The following is a 25,888-nucleotide window of genomic DNA, read 5'->3' as shown; positions in this document are numbered from 1 at the left end:
AAAGTCCCAAACAATTTAACATTCAGTAGTAATGAGGTTAGTAGTTCACTGTACAATTTCAAAAAATTTGTAAGCACAAAAACAATGGATAATTCACTCAAGAATCCCCAAGAGATGTTTGTTTTAAACAGCTGAAGATGGTAATACTTTCAAGTAATAATCAATTTACCTGACTATAGTTTCCCAGAGCTTTGCTTATACCTTAGTTACTTGGAGCTTAAAACACAGTTTTCTTAAAAACAATGCTATAAATTCAAATCCCTTCAATGGATACTAGAGTACCAATGCTATCTCCACTCTAATGGAACTGACTTGCTGGTGGTAGGGAAAAATAGGCAAGGACAAATAGCTCAGCAAACCTCTCTTCAACACATTATCAAGTGCCTCATAAAGCAGGTTCAGCACAGTAAAAGCTACCATCAAATCTCAGAGTCAGAGAATGCATAAATTATTACAAGCTCTATAGATCAACTACCCAGAATTTGGGAGTTTGGGGCTAAAATCTTACTCTCAAACCCTTTGTCATTTCTTGTTCTCTCAGCATAAAATTCCCCACTACCCACCATCTCCCCCAAAAGTAGGTAAGGCAGGTTTAAAGTGGTTCCAGGTAATATTCCAGGTAATGGATAATGAGAACCTAACTGGATTTAAGAACTTTACCCTTTTTATTGTAGTTAGAATCTCTACCAAGGACTCCCCTGTTGCTTTTTTTCCAGATTTATTAAGATATAATTGACTTCTAACATTGTATAAGTTGAAGGTGTACAACCTGTTGATTGGATACACATATATTACAATGTGATTACCACTGCAGTGTTAGCTAAAACCATTATTTCACAAAATTCCCATTTAATTTTAGCAGTAAGAACATTTAAGATCTACTCCCCTAGCAACTTTCAAGTACATAAAACAAATTGTTAACTATAATCACTTCACTGTGCATTAGATCCCCAAAACTCATTCATCTTCTTTTTTCTTTTCTAAGTAAGCTCCACACCCAGCGTCGAGCTCAAAGCAGGGCTTGAACTCAGGACCCTGAGATCAAGACCTGAGCCAATCAAGAGTAAGACACTTAACCAACAGAGCTACCCAGGCACCCCCATTCATCTTCTAATTCCAAGTGTGTACTCTTTGACCAATAGCTCCCTATTTCCCACCCCCACACCCTGGTAACCATCATTCAAGTCTGTTTCTGCTAGTTTGGCTTTTTTAGTTTGCACATATAAGTGACATGATACAGTATTTATCTTTTTCTGCCTGACTTATTTCACTTAGCACAAGGCCCTCAACGTCCATCTATGTTGACACAAATGGCAGGATTTCCTTCTTTCTTATAGCAGAATATTCCATTGTGTTTATGTGTATGTGAGATATATATATATATCCCATCTTTATGCATTCATTTGTTGACAGACACTTAGTTGTTTCCACATCTTGGCTATGGTGAGTAATGCTGTAATAAACATGGAAGTGCAAATATCTCTTTGATATTATGTTTTCATTTCTTTTGGATATATACCTAGAAATGGAATTGCTAGATCATATGATAGTTCTATTTTTAATTTTATGAGGAGCCTCCATACTCTTTTCCATAGTGGCTGCACAATTTAAATTCACACCAATAGAGCAGAAGTGTTTACTCCCTTCCCATTACATCCTCTCCAACACTCACTATCTCTTATCTTCTTGATGATATTATCCCTTATCAGATACATAGACAAATAAGATTGCATCAAATTAAAAAGCTTCTGCACAGCAAAGGAAACAATCAACAGAGTAAAAAGGCAATGTATAGAATAGGAGAAAATATTTGTAGACCATTTATCTGATAAGAGGTATAAGAGGTTAATATCCAAACTATATATAAAGAATTCATAATACTCTGGGAAAAGACAACTTTATTAAAAAATGGGCAAAGGACTTGAAGGTATTTATCCAATGAAGATATGCAAATAGCTAATAGATATGCTCAATGTCACTAATTAACAGTGAAATACAAATCAAAAACCACAATGATAATGTTATCTCACACCCATTAGGAGGGCTATTATCAAAAAACAGGCATCAGGCCTTAATGAAGATGTGGAAGAAAGGGAACTCTTTCACACAGTTGATGCGTATGCAAAATTGTGCAGCCACTATGGAAAACAGTATGAAGGTTCCTCAAAAAAATTGAAAACAGGGCGCCTGGGTGAGTTCGGTTAAGCATCTGCCTTTGGCTCAAGTCATGATCCAGGGTCCTGGGATAGAGTCCTGCATCAGACTCCCTGCTCAGCGGGGAGTCTGCTTCTCCCTCTACCCTTCCCCCCCTGCTCGTGATCTCTTTCTCTCTCTCTCCCAAATAAATAATCTTTAAAAAAAATTTTTTCTAAAAAAAATTGAAACTAGAACTATCCTATAATCCAGCACATTTCTAGGTATTTAATTTTAAGAATTGAAAATAGAATCTTGAAGAGATATTAGCACTCTTACGTTCACTGTAGCACTATTCATGTATCCAAGGTGTGGAAATAACCTAAATCACAATCAATGAATAAATGGATTAAAAAATGTGCCATACACATTCAATGGCATATCATTAGCCTTAAAAAAGAGGGAAATCCTATAATATGGAACAATATGAATGAGGCATTATGCTAAGTGAAATAAGCTAGTCATAGGACGAATACCGCATGATTCCACCTTATGAGGTATCTAGAATAGTCAAACTCATAGAAGCAAAGAATAGAATAGTGATAGCCAGGGGCTGGGTGGAGAGGAGAAAATGCGAAGTTGCTAATCAACGCATATACAATTTCAGTTATACAATATCAAAAACTCTAGAGGTCAGCTGCACAACACTGTGCTTGTAGGTAACAATACTGTACTCTATCTGTACTTAACAAGTTTGTGAGGAGGAGATGTCTCATGTTAAGTGTTCTTACCACAAACACACACACACACACACACACAGATGCACTTAAAATTTTTTAAAGCACAAAACATAAAAATAAAAAGAATGTTTAACAATTGTGCACATCATAATATTGCATCAAAATATTTAAAGTAAGAATTTGCAGAACTAAAAGTAGACATCAACAAATCAACTGTTAAAGTGGAAGATTCTAAGACATTCCTCCTCTAGTAACTGAAATAAACAAAAACAGATACCTAAAAAATTTGAACAGCACAATTAACAGACTTTGCCTAATTAACACATGTAGGACTATATACCTAACAAATACAAAATACCCAATCTTTTAAAATGCATCAAAAATAGAAAATTGAGTGTACTCTGTTATCTAACTGCTTTCCTATATAAGGAAACAAATCTAATGAAACATCTGAGAACAAATTTAATGAAACATCTATGTAACATTATTGAAGGAAATTAAACAAGAACTAAATAAATGGATATGTATCATTTTAATGGTCAGAAGACACAACATTTTAAAGATCTCAAAAAAAATTTTTTACTGAAATGAACTTTTCTTCAAAATGAAAAGGAAAAGAATATGTATGGAACCTCCTGAGATTTCATCTAAATTTGGGGGGTGGGACAGAAACAAGTCTAGAACACAGGTTTTAAGAGGGATTAGGAGTATAAAAATGCAGTTGCTTTCTGCTTGTGTCTGTTGAATTCCCCTCATTTAATAGAATAGTTACAGTTGTTAAAAGGAAGTTCATAAATTCACCTGGAGAGGAAAATTAATCTTGATGCTAATTATGGAAAAATGTGTCATATAGGTACTTATATAGGAAAGCAATTAGATAACAGAGTACACTCAATTAATGATAGTTTCACAAAAGGTACAGAAATATTCTTCAAATACATATTTCTTTTATTAATGCTGCATGAAGCCTGAAGGCATTTTAGCAAGGAAGTAAGATAATATAGCCAAGTATATAACCTTCAATAGAGAAGAGTTCAAAGGCCTTAGAGGTGCAACAAAAATAAACTGGAAAATGCTGGAGCTTTGCAACTGGACAGACTTGATTTTAATTTAATCTTTGAGCCTTTGTGTCTTCATCTGTAATATCCATCTGACTGGACTCCTTGAGGGTTAAATGAAATAAACTCTAATACTGAAGTCTAGCATATGTTAAGTTTACTTTTCTTTCCTCTCATAGACCAATATTGTTAGGATATCCAAGTCTAGACCACCTTTCTTAACTATCACAAATAAGCTTTGGCTAAGAGAAACACTTCATGGGTGAAAATTCTGCTCAGTTGCTGAAATGTTATTTGAATTGCTGGTTGAAAAGAGAACCCTCTCATTTAAATACAAGCAACAGAGTCAACATTATGCTGTGAAACGGTTTTCTTCTTCCCTCCAGATGAAGGTTTCATGATTCTGCAGATACTAGCCTCAAGGTGAGTAGGTCTGAGGGTGGGTGAAATTTTTTTTTCAGGAAACAAAAAAGAATTTTGAATCAGATCAGGCTTTGGACCAATTTTGTTCCTGAAATCAGAGATGAGTGCATTGTGCACTGAAAACATAAAAACTGAAATTGAACATAAAACTCTTCTGTAAACTTTTGACTCTCTGTTACTTATACATAGAATTTAACATAGATGGACCTTGAAGGCATTATGCTAAGTGAGGTAAGTCAGACAGAGAAAGACAAATACTATGGTATCACTTACATATGGAATCTAAAAAAGCCGTACTTGTAGAAACGAAGAGTAGAATTGTGGTTATGAGGGGCTGAGGGATGGGGGAATAAGAGAGACATTGGACAGAGGGTCCAATTTGCAACTAGAAGATGGATAAGTTCTAGAGATCTAACACACAGCACAGTGATAATATTCAATGCTGTATTATACACTTCAAAGTTGCTTTGAGACTAAATTTTAAATGCTCTCACCACCACAAAGAAATAATAATTATGTGACCTAACAGATATGTTTAACACTAAGGTGGTAATCATATTGAAATATAATAATGTGTCAAATGAACATACTGTATACCTTAAACTTAGAAAATGTTACTTGTCAATTATATCTCAATAATGAAAGAAAAAAGACAAAAAAGAAAACTAAAAGCTTAACACATCTTTTGAATGGAGAGAAAACTCCAATTAAGTTGAGGTTATAATTTAATTTTTGTAAATAACTAGCAGCACAAGCCTTCTTGAAGGCACAATTTCTCACTGCCAATAGAGAACATTATTATTATCAGTGATGGTTAGTTAGGTGGAAAGGAGTTCTAATGTAAAATTTAGCTTATCATGAAATTTCATCAAAATTAACCTTCAACTAATTCCCCAGCTCAGTCTCTTGCCATTAGTTACTTAGTTGTTTGGGGAAACAGGATATGGCCCCAAATTCACTCAAATAATGTCATGATTGAAGCTCTGAGAAATGGTGTCCAGTAAGATTCTGCCCTTCAGACAAAAGAGCCAACAGCTAGATTAGAAGCAGATACCCCTTACCATGAAGAGTAGGATTAGCCCTTACCATGTTGTGTAACTTGGTATCCAAAATGATTCCTAAGATAAAAGGAAAATCTACAGGCAAATTTATAGAGATCATCTCAAATATAAACAAGAAAAATTGTGAATTAAAGTAATAGGAGGGAGAGGAGCAAGAGACCTAAACTTCATCTGGTCCCAGGAATTCAGCTAGATAGGGATCAAACCATTCTGAACACCTAGGAACTCAACAGGAGATCGAAGAAAAGAATAGCAGCAACTCTCTGAACAGAAAAGCAACCACTTTCCAGAAGAGTCATATTCTATCCCTTCATAGTAGTTAACCTTATTTTTGGTATATATATAAGTTGTTCTCTCTTTAAAATTTTGGGATACAGTTTCTTCTAACAGACCAAAATATACCCTAAATCTCTACTGTATGGCTTTGTTCTAGTCTCCTGCCTGATCACATTCTCTCCCTATTTTTTTTTTTAAATCCTCTTCTTTCTTTTTTCAACCAATTTCTTATCAATTCCTTTTATAAAATCTTTTATGGGGCACCTGAGTGGCTCAGTCGTTAAGTGTGTGCCTTCGGCTCAGGTCATGATCCCAGGGTCCTGGGATCGAGCCCCGCATCGGGCTCCCTGCTCAGCAGAGAGCCTGCTTCTCCCTCTGCCTGCCACTCTGCCTATCTGTGCTATCTCTCTGTCAAATAAATAAATAAAATCTTTAATAAAATAAAATCTTTTATAATTTTCATCTTTACAGTCATATTCCATCCCTTCATCATATTTACCCTTACTTTTGTAAGTTTTGTAAGTTTTTCTTTCTTTAAAATTTTGGGAGGCACTTTCTTCTAACAGATCAAAATACGCCCAAAATCTAGTGTGTAGCACTGATCTATGCACCAGCCTGATCATATTTGATCATATTCTTTTTTTTTCTTTATCTTTTTCCTTATCTTTTTTTTTTTCATTTTTCTTTCTTTCCCTGTCTTTTCCGCTGGTTTCAGGTCTCTTCTGATTTGTTTAGTGTATATTTTCTGGAGACGTTGTTAGCCTGTTGGCATTATGTTCTCTCATTCATCTATTGTCCTCTGGACAAAATGACAAGACGGAAAAAAATCACCTGAAAAGAAAAGAACAAGAGGCAGTACCGACTGCCAGGGACCTAATCAATACGGACATTAGTAAGATATTGGAACCAGAGTTCAGAATGACGATTTTAAAGATACTAGCTGGGCTTGAAAAAGCATGGAAGATATCAGAGAAACCCTCTCTGGAGAAATAAATGAACTAAAATCTAACCAAGTCGAAATCAAAAAGGCTACTAATGAGGTGCAATCAAAAATGGAGGCTCTAACTGCTAGGATAAATGAGGCAGAAGAGAGAATTAGTGATATAGAAGACCAAATGATGGAAAATAAAGAAGCTGAGAAAAAGAGAGATAAACAACTCCTGGTTCATGAGGGCAGAATTCGAGAGATAAGTGATACCATAAGACGAAACAATATTAGAATAATTGGGATCCCAGAAGAAGAAGAAAGAGAGAGAGGGGCAGAAGGTATATTGGAGCAAATTCTAGCACAGAACTTCCCTAATTTGGGGAAGGAAACAGGCATCAAAATCCAGGAGGCACAAAGAACCCCCCTCAAAATCAATAAAAATAGGTCAACACACCGATTTCTAATAGTAAAACTTATGAGTCTCAGAGACAAAGAGAAAATCCTGAAAGCAGCTCGGGAGAAGAGATCTGTAACCTACAATGGTAGAAACATTAGATTGGCAACAGACCTATCCTCAGAGACCTGGAAGGCCAGAAAGGACTGGAATGATAGATTCAGAGCACTACATGAGAATAATTGCAGCCAAGAATACTATATCCAGCTAGGCTGTCATTGAAAATAGAAGGAGAGATCAAAAGCTTCCAGGACAAACAAAAACTAAAGGAATTTGCAAAAACGAAACCAGCCCTACAAGAAATATTGAAAGGGGTACTCTAAGCAAAGAGAGAACCTAAAAGCAACATAGACCAGAAAGGAACACAGACAATATATAGTAACAGTCAGCTTACAGGCAATACAATGGCACTAAATTCATATCTTTCAATAGTTACCCTGAATGTAAATGGGCTAAATGCCCCAATCAAAAGACACAGGCCATCAGATTGGATAAAAAAACAAGACCCATCGATATGCTGTCTGCAAGAGACTCATTTTAGACCCAAAGACACCTCCAGATTGAAAGTGAGGGGGTGGAAAACCATTTACCATGCTAATGGACACCAAAAGAAAGCTGGGGTGGCAATCCTTATAGCAGACAAATTAGATTTTAAACCAAAGACTATAATAAGAGAAGAGGAAGGACACTATATTCTACTTAAAGGGTCTACCCAACAAGAAGATCTAACAATTGTAAATATCTATGCCCCTAACATGGGAGCAGCCAATTATATAAGCCAATTAATAACAAAAGCAAAGAAACACATCGACAACAATACAATAATAGTAGGGGACTTTAACACCCCCCTCACTGAAATGGACAGATCATCTAAGCAAAAGATCAACAAGGAAATAAAGACTTTAAATGACACACTGGACCAAATGGACTTCACAGATATATTCAAAACATTCCATCCCAAAGCAACAGAATACACATTCTTCTCTAGTGCCCATGGAACATTCTCCAGAATAGATCACATCCTAGGTCACAAATCAGGTCTCAACTGGTACCAAAAGATTGGGATCATTCCCTGCGTATTCTCAGAACTAGAACTCAATCACAAGAGGAAAGTTGGAAAGAACTCAAATACATGGAGGCTAAAAAGCATCCGACTAAAGAATGAATGGCTCAACCAGGAAATTAAAGAAGAATTTAAAAAATTCATGGAAACAAAAGAAAATGAAAACACAACTGTTCAAAATCTTTGGGATGCAGCAAAGGCAGTCCTAAGAGGAAAGTATATAGCAATACAAGCCTTTCTCAAGAAACAAGAAAGGTCTCAAATACACAACCGAACCCTACACCTAAAGGAGCTGGAGAAAGAACAGCAAATAAAGCCTAAACCCCAGCAGGAGAAGAGAAATAATAAAGATAAGAGCAGAAATCAATGAAATAGAAACCAAAAGAACAGTAGAACAGATCAACGAAACTAGGAGCTGGTTCTTTGAAAGAATTAACGAGATTGATAAATCCGTGGCCAGACTTATCAAAAAGAAAAGAGAAAGGACCCAAATCAACAAAATCATGAATGAAAGAGAAGAGATCACAACCAACACCAAAGAAATACAAACAATTATAAGAACATATTATAAGCAACTATATGCCAAGAAATTAGATAATCTGGAAGAAATGGATGCATTCCTAGAGATGTATCAACTACCAAAGAACCAGGAAGAAATAGAAAACCTGAACAGACCTATAACCACTAAGGAAATTGAAGCAGTCATCAAAAATCTCCCACGAAACAAGAGCCCAGGGCCAGATGGCTTCCCAGGGGAATTCTACCAAACATTTAAAGAAGAATTAACACTTATTCTTCTGAAACTGTTCCAAAAAATAGAAATGGAAGGAAAACTTCCAAACTCGTTTTATGAGGCCACCATTACCTTGATCCCAAAACCAGACAAAGACCCCATCAAAAAGGAGAATTACAGACCAATATCCCTGATGAACATGAATGCAAAAATTCTCACCAAAATACTAGCCAATAGGATCCAACAGTACATTAAAAGGATTATTCACCACCACCAAGTGGGATTTATTCCTGGGCTGCAAGGCTGGTTCAACATCAGCAAATCAATCAATGTGATACAGTACATTAATAGAAGAAAGAACAAGAACCATATGATCATCTCAATAGATGCAGAAAAAGCATCTGACAAAGTACAGTATCCTTTCTTGACCAAAACTCTTCAGATTATACGGATAGAGGGTACATACCTCAATTTCATAAAAGCCATCTATGAAAAACCCACAGCAAATATCATTCTCAATGGGGAAAAACTGAGAGCTTTCCCCCTAAGGTCAGGAACACAGCAGGGATGTCCACTATCACCACTGCTATTCAACAGAGTACTAGAAGTCCTAGCCACAGCAATCAGACAACAAAAAGAAATAAAAGGCATCCAAATCGGCAAAGAAGAAGTCAAACTCTCACTCTTTGTAGATGATATGGTATTTTATGTGGAAAACTCAAAAGACTCCACCCAAAACTGCTAGAACTCATACAGGAATTCAGTAAAGTGGCAGGATATAAAATCAATGCACAGAAATCAAGTGTCATTCCTATACACCAACAAGACAGAAGAAAGAGAAATTAAGGAGTTGATCCCATTTACAGTTGCACCCAAAACCATAAGATACCTAGGAATAAATCTAACCAAAGAGGCAAAGGATCTGTACTCAGAAAACTATAAAATACTCATGAAAGAAATTGAGGAAGACACAAAGAAATGGAAAAACGTTCCATGCTCATGGATTGGAAGAACAAATATTGTGAAGATGTCAATGCTACCTAGAGCAATCTACACATTTAATGCAATCCCCATCAAAATACCATCCACTTTTTTCAAAGAAATGGAACAAATAATCCTAAAATTTGTATGGAACCAGAAAAGACACCGAATAGCCAGAGGAAGGTTGAAAAAGAAAAGCAAAGCTGGCGGCATCACAATTCCGGACGTCAAGCTCTATTACAAAGCTGTCATCATCAAGACAGTATGGTACTGGCACAAAAACAGACACATAGATCAACGGAACAGAATAGAGAGCCCAGAAATGGACCCTCAACTCTATGGCCAACTAATCTTCGACAAAGCAGGAAAGAATGTCCAATGGAAAAAAGACAGTCTCTTCAACAAATGGTGTTGGGAAAATTGGACAGCCACAGGCAGAAGAATGAAACTGGACCATTTCCTTACACCACACACAAAAATAGACTCAAAATGGTTGAAAGACCTCAATGTGAGACAGGAGTCCATCAAAATCCTAAAGGAGAGCACAGGCAGCAACCTCTTCGACCTCAGCCACAGCAACTTCTTCCTAGAAACATCACCAAAGGCAAGGGAAGCAAGGGCAAAAATGAACTATTGGGACTTCATCAAGATAAAAAGCTTTTGCACAGCAAAAGAAACAGTCAACAAAACCAAAAGACAGCCGACAGAATGAGAGAAGATATTTGCAAATGACATATCAGATAAAGGGCTAGTATCCAAAATCTATAAAGAACTTATCAAACTCAACACCCAAAGAACAAGTAATCCAATCAAGAAATGGGCAGAAGACATGAACAGACATTTTTCCAAAGAAGACATCCAAATGGCCAACAGACACATGAAAAAGTGCTCAACATCACTCGGCATCAGGAAAATCCAAATCAAAACCTCAGTGAGATACCATCTCACACCAGTCAGAATGGCTAAAATTAACAAGTCAGGAAATGACAGATGTTGGCGGGGATGAGGAGAAAGGGGAGCCCTCCTACACTGTTGGTGGGAATGCAAGCTGGTGCAGCCACTCTGGAAAACAGTATGGAGGTTCCTCAAAAAGTTGAAAATAGAGCTACCATATGACCCAGCAATTTCACTACTGGGTATTTACCCCAAAGATACAAATGTAGTGATCCGAAGGGGTACGTGCACCCCCATGTTTATAGCAGCAATGTCCATAGTAGCCAAACTATGGAAAGAGCCAAGATGTCCATCGACAGATGCATGGATAAAGAAGATGTGGTATACACATATATATATGTGTCTGTGTGTGTGTATATACATATATATATATATATATATAATGGAATATTATGCAGCCATCAAAAGGAATGAAATCTTGCCATTTGCAACAACGTGGATGGACCTGGAGGGTATTATGCTGAGCGAAATAAGTCAATCAGAGAAAGACATGTATCATATGATCTCACTGATATGAACAATTCTTAATTTCAGGAAACAAACTGAGGGTTGCTGGAGTGGTGGGGGGTGGGAGGCATGGGGTGGCTGGGTGATAGACATTGGGGAGGGTATGTTCTATGGTGAGTGCTGTCAATTGTGTAAGACTGTTGAATCATAGACCTGTACCTCTGAAACAAATAATACATTATATGTTAAAAAAAAGAAGAAGATAGTAGGAAGGGAAAAATGAAGGGGGGCAATTGGAGGGGGAGATGAACCATGAGAGACTATGGACTCTGAGAAACAAACTGAGGGTTCTAGAGGGGAGGGGCTGGGGGGATGGGTTAGCCTGGTGGTGGGTATTAAAGAGGGCACGTATTGAATGAAGCACTGGGTATTATACACAAACAATGAATCACGGAACACTACATCAAAAACTAATGATGTAATGTATGGTGATTAACATAATAAAATAAAAAAATAGTAAAAAATAAAGTAATAGGAAAAAGTCTTTTGCATGTTGATCTGCCTAACTAAACCAATACATTAATAGAATGTAGATTTACATATTTTTTTAAAAATCATACACATATGTAAACTTTATAATTATTCTACATTTTGAAAATCTATTAGGGCAGAAACATAATGACATTATAAAACTTCTATAAAAACAACCAAGTACATCTTGCATTGAACTTAAATTAGTTTAAAATCATCTTACCTGTGTAAAAAGTATAAACTGAGCAAACTGCCAGGGAAGCATAAAAGCAACATTGGAAAGACAGAGTGCAATAAAATGCCTTCTATTACTGATCGCGGTCCTTAATAGAGAGAATTGATACCAATAAGTTTTACCATAAAAGTAGCCTATCACTAAACAGAAAAGCTAACTGAAAAATGATGAAATCTAATGACCCCTTACCTTTGATATAAGGTAACAAAATATAGTTAAATTTAAAACCCCATTAAAAAGAAGTGAAAATACCTGGGTTATAAAAATGCTTAGCATAAAACAATCTTAATTAGAGCTTTAAATATTGTATCTCGTTTATCAGTAAATACAATACTTTAAACATAAAAGTTTATTTTCCTTTCACTAAACATATTAGAAATTTAATACTCCAGCAATATGGTCAGAAAATAGTGTGAACTGACCCTCCAATATCTCAAAATATGTAGCCTATACGAGCCACAACAGTTTTACATACCACTGCTTTTAGATTTCAAAAAGCAATGAAGAAAAGTATAAGTGTTGGTGCAATATTAAATTAATGACTATGAGAACACTTTAAAGAAAAAAATTAAAACAATGACTGAAAAAAAATTCTAGAATGCAGTTATAAACTACTGCATGTTGAAGTTTAAACTGCCCAGTCTGCAATTAAAAGATGTATCAGTAACCAACACCTTTTACCACAGATGGTTTTAGTATCTTTTAGAATATGAAAAAACAGCTGTAAACATTTTGTGTAAATAATAAAAGTATTAGATTTTGATAAATCCTTATACTATGGTATATAAATTTTCAAAAGCAAAATTTTAAATGTTCATATTTTTAGTAATATTATCACAAAATATATTATGTTCTGTTATCTTATATTTACCAAACAAAAGTGACTTCTGGCTAAACTACAGAGTATAAAGCATATAAAGGCTACAGTCCTAAATGTTGTAGTTAACACATTTCATTCCATGAAACCCGACTGGTTAGACTAAAATCACTTCCAAAAATTGGAAAATAAACCATCTTTCTAGGAATTTAGATTACCTAAAACCTGTAGTCTAGACTCTTAAGTAGAAAGCAACTTTTTACATAGTAATTTTAGATTATTTTCTCAACTGGATACTCTATTTTTAAAGTAACTAAAGGGAAAACAAAATTTGATAATTATTACTTAATAGGTTGAAGTATATTTTAAGAAACTTAAAATTTATTTAGATTTATTTTATAAATAAAAATTACCTGAGAATCAAAGTTAAAATGCACATCTGAAGTACAAGAAATGGATATGAAAAACTTTCCCGGAGAGGTGGTGTCCACATTACACGGGTAGCCTGAAATCAATAAAATACTTCACTTTATGTTCCATCGCAATAAATATTAATCTAAAAATCATGAGTAGGTTGGTTTTAATAATTTTAATACTAGACTCATTAATTTATGAATACCTGGGATAGCTTCTCAGTTTCTGGAGCTCTCTTAACGGGCATACAGGCATTAGGTAGAGAGCCATTAACTACCAAGTCCAGAAGCAAGTAAAACCCAAAAATGCCAAACATAAGAAACCTAAAGGGCAAACAAGATGGTAGGTATAGGAGTGGTGAGGATTTTGGAACTGAAAAACCAGATCCACATTCCAGCTCTGCAGTAAGGACCCTGGCATCCCAGGGCTTTGGCATGTATGTATGCCCAGAAAAAATCTAACCAAGTGTCACCTAGGGCATTCACAAACACCAAGAGAGTTTAAACGTAACAAGTTTAATGAGTATAAGCACACACTACAAGTAATTAAAATTGTCTCTGAATTTATGAAATACACCTTCAAAAGAGTTAATGGTTAAGTTTCTAAAAACACCTGGAAGTATCTGGAAATCACTAATGTGATACATAAATTAAAGTACTGACATTTTGTATAGACTTTAAAACTAATTATTTTTAAGACATGAGTGAGAATATTATAAAAGTTTTATATCAAGAACTCTAAAATTCTAGAAAGAATTGAAACTCTTATAAACTCTTATTACTCCTCTTCCAAGAAACCAAAACTAAACTTTAAAAGATGGATTATGGTATGTATAAGAAAGTCAATTCATCTGGCATACTCAAAGAAAAGGTTTTGTCTTTACATGAACACACTGGTAAATGAATGCATTTGTTTAAGTTTACATATTTATGTATAATTTTTATGATTCCTTTGTCTGATTTTCTAAAATTCATCAATTATTTACCTTTTCTAGTAGTAATGGATAAAAACTTCAACCAACCCTATGTAATCCATGCCACAACATATTATATAGTTTCCAAAAGCTAGCAGTCATATTCTCTCACTTTTCATTGCTACATCTCAGCATCGAACAGAATCTGGCACAGGTTACATACTCAGTATACTGTTGAATGAATCTAACATATTCTAAGTAAGTTTCTATGAGCTCTTTGTAGGTGGACTATATCCCATTGGACTGAGTTACTAAACTTCTATTTTGAATTCAGCATTTTGTGTAATTGAAAAGGCAGCATGATGTAATAGAAGGAAGCAAGGTTTTGGAGCCAGACAGATGGAAAATGGGAAGCCCAGTTTCACCAGTTATTGAATGTGGAATCTTGTATAAGTAACATAACAACTATAAATTTCAATTTCATATCTTCTACTGTGAGGATAATAACTACCTTCCATAAAAGTGTCATGGGAGTAAATGAGATAATGTTTATATAAAGTGCCTGAACTCAGTAAGTACAGTATTTCCTTTTTCAACAAAATAGAGTATTTGGATTTTCTACAAAATATAGGTACACTAAAAATCAGGCAAGATATTTCACATCATAAATTCTAATTATGTAAAATATGGATAGACATGATTAAAATATGAATATTAACATGATAAAATATTGCAAAGTCCTAAATAATATGCAAATTATATATTGTTTTGATGAATATATTTCCTTGTTCCTATACAGCCCCTCTATCTTAAAAACTATTTTCTAGAAAACAAACCTCTCCATGGTTGAAAAAGTAGCATAATACTGTAATTAGACCTCCAAGTTGAGTCCCACTGTTAAAAAAAAAAAAAAAGAGTATACATTAATAATTCATAAAAATAGTGAGTTTTTTACAAAATTATCTTAGAATTTAAAGTCATATTTAAAATGCTATAGTACTAAACCCCATACAAAATAATGCAAAAATTTCAAAAGTATGCATGTAATGTTTTAATCTTGAATGTACAAGTATACAAAATATACATACAAAGTAATCTGAATTTTATAATTTGTTGTATTTAAAATATTTTCTAAATAAAACATATAAGATGTGAATGTAAAAATTTTTAACAGGCAGGCCAGGACTTCAAAGTCTATATTGCATTCTCTGAATTTTCTGGAGGCCAGTTTTTTTTTGAAATTGGATTTCAGTGACTGAGAGACAAAGACAAGAGCCCAGCAGTTTCACTTAACAGTGACTTTGAACGGTCTAAATTACTGCAAACATTCTTTGATTCAGTCCCAAAGAAACCACCATGCAGACTACAAAACTCAGATCCTGAATGGCTGATGATCATCAAAGATTAAGAACCATTTCTTAAAGTTGCCTTTTCTTTGTAAGTTTTCATCACTGTATCCACAGCTTCACACTTGGAAGACAATAAATATCACATGAATGATGGAAGAACAGATGGAATGAGCTCAAAACAAGCAAAGCTAATGGGAAGTGATTTACCATTAATAGATTTTCACTAAAGAAAATTCAAAGGATGTCTTTGAAAAGAAAGAAATTGCGAGGAGGAAGGTGTGAGAAGCAGAACAAATGCAGCCTACAGAACGTAGGATCATGTGGATATAAATCTAAGCAAGAATTGACAATATAAAAAAAAAAAAAGAATTGACAATATAAACAGCAATAATAGTGCCTGCTGTGGAGGGTAATAGAGGCACTAAACTATGATAGTAATTATAAGATGTGAGGGGCTGTTTTGAAGCAGTGTCCTAAAATTCTTTGTACTAATCAGAAGGGGAAAGATCTCAATTAATTTTGGACTTGATAAAGTCAGATATGCAGGTTACCATTTTATCATTAACCACCAAAAGAAGAGAAATGGAAAATTTCTATTCTTCCTTCCAAGTTAACGCCAACAGGGGAGAGTGGCCAGGGTAAGAAATAAAAAATTTACCCCCAATTCCTATTTCTTTTGTTTCTCATATGCCATCACTTCCAATCTCCTCACAGTTTTGGCAACACTTTTATAGCCAACATTTTTTATATCTACATATCCTTCTCAAAGACTGGAGCCTAACAATGTATTTGATATTACAGAACTGTGTAACCAATTTAGAGAAGACCATCACCTCCTGAGGAGCTCTCCCAATGAAAAATACAAATTTAAAAAAAAATTTAGTCTTGTGTAACATTTTCCATATTAAAAAAGTATAATAGGAGCTAATTTCAAAAATAGAACATTTTAAAGCCTGCCAACATAATCTAAAAGTAATTTTCCCTCAAAATACTGATGAGTTTATATTTTCCTATAAGGCATAAATAAAAAAGTACATAAAATTTTCTAGTTCCTAGAACAATTATAAAGTGAACATACTTGTAACTAAAAGCATAATATCATTGGAATAGAAAACTGATCATCACACTGAGTCCCCACTTGATACCCCTTCAGACAGCCACTATCCTGATTTTTGTGATTATTAACATAACCACATCTATACACATATCAACAGTATGATTTAATCTGTTCTTAAACTTTACACAAATGGAAGTTGCATCTTTTAAGTTTGTGCTTACCTTCATTCATTCAACACTATATTTGTAAGATTTGTCCATGTTGATGTATGTAGCTATAGCTCATTCTCAATATTGTATAGTATTCCACTGTATTAATGAACTGTAATGTGTACATTTCTCTGTTGTTAGACATTTGAGTTGTTTTCAGTTTGCAGCTATTACAAACAATACTGTTATATTCTTGTACATACTTCCTGGTGTACATGTATAAAATTTCTTAGGCATATGTATACATACATATTTTTATATATATTAGTATAATTGGCACACAATGTTACATTAGCTCCAGGTATACAACATAACGATTCAACATCTATACTCACAAGTGCAGCTACCACCTGTCACCACACAACGCTATTACAATGCCATTGACTATATTCCCTATGCTGTATCTTTCCACCCTGTGACTTATTCATTCCATAACTGGACGCCTGTATCCCCACCCCCTTTCCCCAGTGGCAACCACCAAGTTTGTTCCCTGTATGTATACACTTTATAAAGGAATTGTGGAGTTAGAAGGTATCTACACCTTCAACTCTACTAAATTATGCATAGTTTTTCCAAAATAATTTTTTTTTTAAAGATTTTATTTATTTATTTGAGAGAGAGAGAATGAGAGAGAGCAAGCACATGAGAGGGGGGAGGGTCAGAGGGAGAAGCAGACTCCCCGCCGAGCAGGGAGCCCGATGCGGGACTCGATCCAGGGACTCCAGGATCATCACCTGAGCCAAAGGCAGTCGCTTAACCAACTGAGCCACCCAGGCGCCCTTTCCAAAATAATTTTACTAATTTGTATGTCCATCTGCCATGGTTAAAAGTTCCTTTTGCCAATCTAGTAGATGTGAAATACTATGTCATGGTTTAAATTTGTATTTTTCTGATAACTAATGATGTTGCTCAACTTTACATATGTTTATTGGTAATTTGGAATTCTTCTGGTATATGTTTGATCATGAATATTTTGTGCAGTTTTCTATTGGGCTGTCTTCTTAGTCTTTGTCTACCCTCTAGAATATACATTCCATGAGGACAGAGATTGTATTCCTGGCACCTAGAGTAGTGCTTCTGGTCACAGTAAGCATTCAATAAATTAGTTAAATCATCAAATTAATGATTATAATGTCTGGATACTATGTTCAGTATATGCTTTGCAATATCTTTTCCCAGTCTGTGGCTTATCATTTTATTGTATACTATCTTGAGGAACTTAAATTCTTCCCATCAAATTTATTAGTTTTCTTCTTCATGGCAAAACTTTTCTTAAGTTTAAAAGAAATCTTTTCTTATCCCAAGTTACTGATATTCTTCTATATAACATTTTAAGCATTTTATAACTTTGTCTTTCATATTTTGTAATCTAACTTGAATTTAATTTTCATATAGTTCCAACTTCTCTTTGTCCCTTATGATCTTCCAATTATTCCAGCACCATTTATTGAGAAGATGGTCCTTACCTACTGATGTACAATATCCACTCTATCATACATCAAGTGTCTTTAAATGGGACAAGTGTTTCTGAGACCTGCTTTATTCCACTGATCTACTTGCCTATCCCTATGCCACAATCACATTGCCTTATTTATATCGGTTTTATAATACAGAAATGATTACTAAAGCAAGTCCTCCTATCTTGTTCAAGAATGTCTCCACTATTTTAGGCCCTTTGCATTTCTGAACAATTTTAAAATCAGTTTACCAAGGCAAACAAAATTGGCAATGTATCGAATCTATAAATCAACTGGAGTAACTCTCAACTTTTTAATTTTGTCTTCTAATCCATAATTTATTTATATTTATTTAGATATCCACTTATTTAGATTTCCCAAAAGTCTCTAAAAAAGTTCTACAATTTTCCCAAAGAGGTCATACATATTTCTTGTCAAATATTTATCAAAAATTTCATGCTTTCAATGCTTTTCTAAATGGCATCCTTTTAAAATTTCACTTAAAAAAACAAAGTATAGATTTACAATGTCTGCATATTAATTTTTGTATTCAGTAACATTATAAATTTTATTATTTTAACACTTTACCCATAGATTCTTTTGGATTTTCTACATAAAATCATGTGATCTGCTTTTAAGGACAGACACTGTTTCTTTTTTCCAAGTTTTCCAATCTTTATACTTACTACTACTTTTTCTTGACTTACTGTGCTGGATAGGATACCTGGTACAATGTTGCAAATGTCACAATTTTTTATTGGTACTATGCTAGTATTTTTAAGCTGAAAATTTCCTAAAACAATAAGTGTATATATATTAATCTCTACATAGACATAAACCCTATGAAAACCCAATATGAACTCAATACTTACTGAAAGATTAGATCTAGATTTTTAACTTTAAATGTTGTGCAGTTCAAGAATAACATTATAAAGAAAGCTGATGATCAGTTAGGAATATATTCTGCTGTAAGAAACAAAACCTAACAGAAGTGACTTAAATAACATGGATGTTTATTATGTCATTCAACAAGAAAATGAAAGGTAAGTGTCTGTTGGCATTGGTTCAGCAGCACAAGGACGTTAGGGCAGACTTATGCTATGTTTATGGCCTTTCCTTCAGGGTCACAAGATGACCGCAGCAGCTCCAGGTATCACGTTTGAGTTTAAAAGCAGGAGACAGAGAAGGGACAGCTGAAATCTATCCTTTCATGAGAAAGACAAATGCTTTCCTAGGTGTAAACAAGACTGATTTCACCATATTTTTCACTGAAAAAAACTAGCTCATATGGATATCCCAAGAAGCAATGGAGAGTGGGAAGCAAAATACGTAATTGTCATAATTAACTTCAACCTATCACCTGAGACTGGACACACTGCTACCCCAAACCAAATTGTGGTACTATTAACAAGAAAGATAGGCTATCAAATGTAAGTGTCTGCTACAGTGATACACGTTTTCTTTTACTTCTTTCTTAATTTCACATTTACAGACACTAAAATTAGAAATAACCTGCCACTAATGCCAACCAAAGATTCCTGTTACAGTAATTTTACATATTGTCTAGAAGTATTCTCATTAAAAACTTCAAGGAATCGGGACGCCTGGGTGGCTCAGTCGGTTAAGCGTCTGCCTTCGGCTCAGGTCATGATCCCGGGGTCCTGGGATCGAGTCCCGCATCAGGCTCCCTGCTCCGCGGGGAGCCTGCTTCTCCCTCTGCCTCTGTCTCTGTCTCTCTCTGTCTCTCATGAATAAATAAATAAAATCTTTAAAAAAATAAAAAAATAAAAAAAAATAAAAACTTCAAGGAATCTTAATTAGTTTTTAAAAAAAAATCCCCACAAGGATAAAAGAGAGGCCTTTAAGATATTTTATTTATTTTTTATTTTTTTGGCCTTTAAGATATTTTAGTGACAGCTCTAGTTTCTGGTTGCACGATACCAGCTAAGTTTCTGAAAAAAATAAATTTATAAAATTCCATATTAATCAATTAATCTCATAATTATCCTTTTCATTTAATCAGAAAATGTCAGCCAGTCCTTATAAGCCCACTGAGAGATCTTTTAATACAGTAATCTTACCTCAGGTATGCACCATATATGAAGAACAATCCCATCATTACTCCATTTAAAATAAAAATCACAGCAACATAAAAGCAAGCAGGGTCTCCCAATCCTTTAAAAAAACAGATTATTCAGTATTTAATGAATAAATGACTATAAAGCAATTGGGCATAATTATCTCAGTGCTTTATAATCAAGGGTTCATGAACTTGCTGAAAACATTCACTGTTCAGATTGCTGCTCTATTTAAGAGTTACAGAAGTACTTTCCTTTTACTTGAGGTATTATATACTGTAATGATTAGCTGGTGCTTCACTTTGTTTAGGTGATGCTGCTATTGTTCATTATCTACAACTCTCTGTGGAGAGTCACCGCATACATTACAGGAGAAAACCCACTGCATTATTTTTTCCTTTGCTAGGCTCTAGGATGAGTAAGATATGGCCCCTGACCTCAAGCAGCACCTTTAGTCCATATGAGATGACCTAGTTCCTTGATCCATTATTATGTATAGACAAAACCTTAATTCTTAATATATCCCATGTATAAACAATGTGTGTGTGTGTGTGTGTGTAAACACACACATAGTCTATTAGGTGCTGTACAATGATCACACAGAATTCTCAGAACGGATCTATGAGATTAGTTAGTAAGAAAATACTCTTACTACTGACTGAGATAACAGAACACAGAAAACTTAAATAGCTTGCCAAAAGTTATTTAGGTGTAACTGATGGAGCCAATATCTGAAGGCTGGCTTTTCTGATTCCTTCTACTTCTCTCACCATTCCTTTTCAGTCTGCTGTAATAACCTCCTCCATTACACACCACACCTCTTCACTGTTGGATCACCTTAGGTTCTGTCATAGGCCCTCTTCTTTTCTCAATCTGCATATTCTCCTTAAGGAAATTCTTTTTTTAATATTTTCACTTATTTTATTTAAATTCAATTAGTTAACACATAGTGTATCATCAGTTTCAGATGTAGAGTTCAGTAATTCATCAGTTGCATATAACACCCAGTGTTTATTACATTATGTGCCCTCATTAATGTCCACCACCCAGGTACCCCATCCCTCCCACCTCCCCTCCAGCAACCCTCAGTTAGTTTCCTATGGTTACGAGTCTCTTATGGTTGTTTTGTCTCCCTCTCTAATTTTGTCTTATTTTATTATTCCCTCCCTTCCCCTCTGATCCTGTTTTGTTTCTTAAATTCTACATATGAGTGAAACCATATGATAATTGTCTTTCTCTGATTGACTTATTTCGCTCAGCATAATACCCTCCAGTTTCATCCATGTTGATGTAAATGGTAAGATTTCATCCTTCTTGGTAGCTGGGTAATATTCCACTGTATATATATATATACCAGATCTTCTTTATCCATTCATCTGTTGATGGACATCCGGGCTCTTTCCATAGTTTGGCTATTGTGGACATTGCTGCTATAAACATTGGGGTGCAGGTGCCCCTTTGGATCACAACGTTTGTATCCTTTGGGTAAATACCTAGTAGTGCAATTGCTGGGTTGTAGGGTAGCTCTACTTTTAACTTCTTGAGGACCGTCCATACTGTCTTCCAGAGTGGCTGTACCAGCTTGCATTCTCACCAGCAGCATAAGAGGGTTCCCCTTTCTCCACATCCTCACCAACATCTGTCGTTTCCTGACTTGTTAATTTTAGCCACTCTCCACAGTGTAGGGATAGAGGGAACATACCTCAATATCATTAAAGCCATATACAAAAAGCTTCCCACAGCGAGTATCATTCTCAATGGGGAAAAACTGAGAGCTTTTCCTCTAAGGTCAGGAACACGATAGGGATGTCCACTCCCACCCCTGCTGTTCAACATAGTACTAGAAGTCCTAGCCTTAGCAATCAGACAACAGAAGAAATAAAGGACATCCAAATTGGCAAAGAAGAAGTAAAACTCTCTCTCTTCACAGATGACATGATAACTTTATGTGGAAAACCCAAAAGACTCCACCCCAAAATTGCTAGGTCTCATATGGGAATCCTTAAGGAAATTCTTATACTTCCAAGGCTCCAATGATCATCTGTATACAGATGACTCCAAGTTTATATTAGACCAGAACTTTCTTCTTCCTATATATGTCCAGGCAGGTAGCCACTTGACACTTCCACTTTGAGGTCTCCCAGGTACTTCAAACTACCGTAGCAATTCAAACCTGCTACTTTTAAAATGTTTTTACCATTCAAAGAAACTCAATTACTTAAGCCAGAAACCGGTGTTACATGACTTCACTCTCCTTCCCCTCTCCCATCAATCCATTACCAAATCTTGTCAATTCTGCTTCCAAAATCTCCCATATATCTGCATTTTCCAGTTATCTGTCCTGCAATCAGCTGCTGAGAGAATAACAGTCTCCTCTCTGGCATCACTGAACCCACTTTTGTCCTTTACTAGTATCTTTTCCATATAACTGGCAAAATAATGTTTTTAAAATGTTAACTTGCTAAAATTCTTCAATGAGTAAAGTATAAAATCCTTAGCCAGCAAGTGGTCTTTTGTTTTCTGACTCTTGCTTACATTCCCAGCATCATTTCACACCATTTTTCTCTCTTTCTCTCTCTGCACCCAGAAGTCTAGCCTTCTTTCAGTTTTCTCTTGCCTTGGGACTTCTGAATATTCTGGTTCCTATTCTTGAAACACTTCTCCCTTACTCCTAACCTTAGCAACCTCATTTTCTTATTTGTAATACCCATCGCAATTGTAACTACTAATGCTCTTCTTGTGTGTAAACTCTGTGAGGGTGAGGTCCATGACTACCTGGGTCATCTTGATCCCAACAGTAAATACTAACTTATCACTCAGTGACAACTTAATATCATATATGCACATATATACAATTAATGACAACACAGCAACATTTTAGAAAGAAACATGCCTTCACAACTTTGAACTTCATTTAAAGGTTCTACTCTGGTGACATTCCAGCAGGTCTTAGCTTCTAGCCCAAATAAATTCATTATTCCCACAAATGTGCGATACCAGAAGGCTATAATCACCTACAAAGACAAAAACAAAAAGAGATGATGGAAGAAAAGATCCTATCTTCATAATAATAATTTTTCCAAAATACTATTTTATGATGGTTTCCTTTGACATTATAAACTTTGACAAATTTATTTAAATCATTTCATTTGGAAAACAGTCATTTTAAAATTATATATATACACATACAATAAACTAAATTTGTATATTACTGATTAGTGCACATCTACAAAAATTTGTTATGATCACCATCTCTGTAGTATATTCTTTGATCAATTCTACATAAAAAACAGTAGCTGTAAAATAAGTAAATAGCTTATAATTAAAATATGATGGTGATTAATAGGAAAATACAATGATTTACAGGAATATTTCATAACATTTCATTTATTGAATTTATTTGCTTCACAGTCTAAAAAATATAAAACCAACTGCATATGGAATAATAGCTCCTGTGCCCATTAAAACTTTGACCAAGCAGGTTTAATTAACCAATTCTTCCCATTCTGCAAACCACTTTGTGAAGTTTAAAGACAAAGGAAAAGAACAACCATAGAAAACTACAAACAAAATGGTCATGCCTGGGAGATTTTTTTTTTAAATAATTTATAGATTTGGGAAAAATAAAGCAAGATCATTGGGAAAAGAATAAAAAAATAAAGAGTTCAAAGTGAAAAGTGAAAACCACCGAGAGCTAACTATTTTTAATATTTTGGTGATCATCCTTCCAGTCTCCCCCTTGGTATATAAAAACACATAGCTAGATCCGGTATCCTATAATATTATGTAAGATGTTAACATAATAAACGTCACCAAACATCATAAACATCTTTCCATATACAAAAAGTATAAATTTATTATTTTATCACTTACTCTTATAAACCTGACCTTATACAAAAAAATTGTAATATATTCTTGTGTATTTATCATCCATGTACAAAAACTTACCACATTAAATGTATGTACTAAATCTAGAATTACATTCCTTTCTGAGAGATAGCTTGATATAATAAGAAAACACTGCTTTAAAGTCAGAATTGAACACAAATTCTGACTCTGCAAGTTATGGTTTGATATCCTGAAGTAAATCCTTCAACCTCTGAACGTTGGCCACCTCATCTCTAAAATGATGTTAATAATAACCACCTTGCAGGAGTGATGAGGGATTAGAGCTTACATGCTGGCATATAGTTAAGCATTAAATGCTTTGCCTTTTCAAAATACATTATTCCAAACTTAACACTTTTAGCTTTGGGTGAGAAATTAATCTCCTTATGAACACAAAAAGTATGGACATTCATTTCAACATTGAAGTACCATATAAGGTTGCAACCATATCTAGATCTTCTCCATATTGTATCTATGCAATGTGAAATAAGACCGAATGATTCCTTGTTGCCTCATCCTTTATGATACTATTTACATTATCATGATTACTTTTTCATAACATCAAGGAGACTGAAAACTGCTAATTATTCAATATCTTTGAATAAGTAAAAAGAAAAAATTAGCTAATGTCTTAGAGAACATACTGTTAGAAATTAATGGAACAAGAAACACGATTTTACTAAAGTTCTAAAAATAACCCTAAAACTAGTGTAATAAGCTAAATCCTCATCTTATACACACAGAATAAGTCAACATTAACTAAAATTGAAGATTCGAGAAATCGGTTGTCTTTTAAATTTTTGCACTTACACTAGAGTCATACAGATAATCATCAGAGGAAATAAGAACAGAAGAGTGTCTCTGAAGGTAAGCTGGGATATAAAGCTGGTGCAGAAAACAGCTTCTTTCATCTTAGAACTTAGGTCTATACTATACAATTGTTACTACTAAAAATTACATTGAAAAATACTTACAGAAATAAAAAAAAGGGGGGGCACCTGGGTGGCTTAGTCACTTAAGTGTCTGACTTTTGATTTTGGCTCAGGTCATGATCTCAAGGTCGTGAGATTGAGCCTCGTGTCAGGCTCCACGCTGGGCATGGAGCCTGCTTAAGATTTTCTCTCTCCTTCTCCCCTTACCCCTCCCCCACCTCTTTTTTCCCTCTCTAAAAAAAAGGAAAAAAAGAAATCTGGGAAGCCCCCAAGTACTTGGAAATTAAACAACATAATACCAAATATCCAATAGATCAAAGAGAAAAATCAATGGGAAATTAGAAAATAACTTGAACAGAACAAAAATGAAAAACAATATATAAATAGTTAAATAATACGAATTTCTGCTTTGGAGAAGATGGAGTAGACGTACTTTCTGCTATTTCTTCTGGGAATTATATAAATCAAACATAAGAAGACCCTGAAAGGTAGAGAGAAGGCAAACTACCTAGGGATCTTAGGACCCAAGGAACAACATGGTGATGAGTTTCCTGGACTTTCCTTTTGCCTCATTTTCTCAGATTTGGAGTTAAAGAGCCTGACAACCAGAAACACCAATGGGTTCAGACAAAAAAAAAGACTGACAAAAGCCTGTTCTCTCTAGCTAAAGGACCAGGAAAGTGGCAGCCTTGGAATATATAAAAATTTTATAAACAATAATCTCTCCCCTCACCCAAATACCACAGAAAACAACAAT

General features: G+C 34.7%; 1 protein-coding gene across 5 annotated transcripts in view; it reads right to left on the bottom strand.

Moving 5' to 3' along the window:
- DPY19L2 (dpy-19 like 2) overlaps positions 1-25,888 on the bottom strand; it is a 91,512-nt gene that overhangs the window by 50,395 nt on the left and 15,229 nt on the right. For all 5 annotated transcript variants that reach the window (XM_032401790.1, XM_032401792.1, XM_032401794.1 and 2 more), the window contains exons 5-9: positions 23,205-23,325; positions 20,315-20,408; positions 14,998-15,055; positions 13,248-13,339; positions 12,006-12,105 (exon numbers count right to left, since the gene is read on the bottom strand). In XM_032401790.1, the coding sequence (XP_032257681.1) occupies positions 12,006-12,105; positions 13,248-13,339; positions 14,998-15,055; positions 20,315-20,408; positions 23,205-23,325 (465 nt within the window). The remainder of the gene's footprint in view (positions 1-12,005; positions 12,106-13,247; positions 13,340-14,997; positions 15,056-20,314; positions 20,409-23,204; positions 23,326-25,888) is intronic.

Source organism: Phoca vitulina, unplaced genomic scaffold (assembly GCF_004348235.1).
Source record: "Phoca vitulina isolate PV1807 unplaced genomic scaffold, GSC_HSeal_1.0 scaffold4, whole genome shotgun sequence".
NCBI classification, from domain to species: domain Eukaryota; kingdom Metazoa; phylum Chordata; class Mammalia; order Carnivora; family Phocidae; genus Phoca; species Phoca vitulina.
Note: the sequence above shows the minus strand (reverse complement) of the source record. Positions and strands in the feature narration are given on the sequence as shown.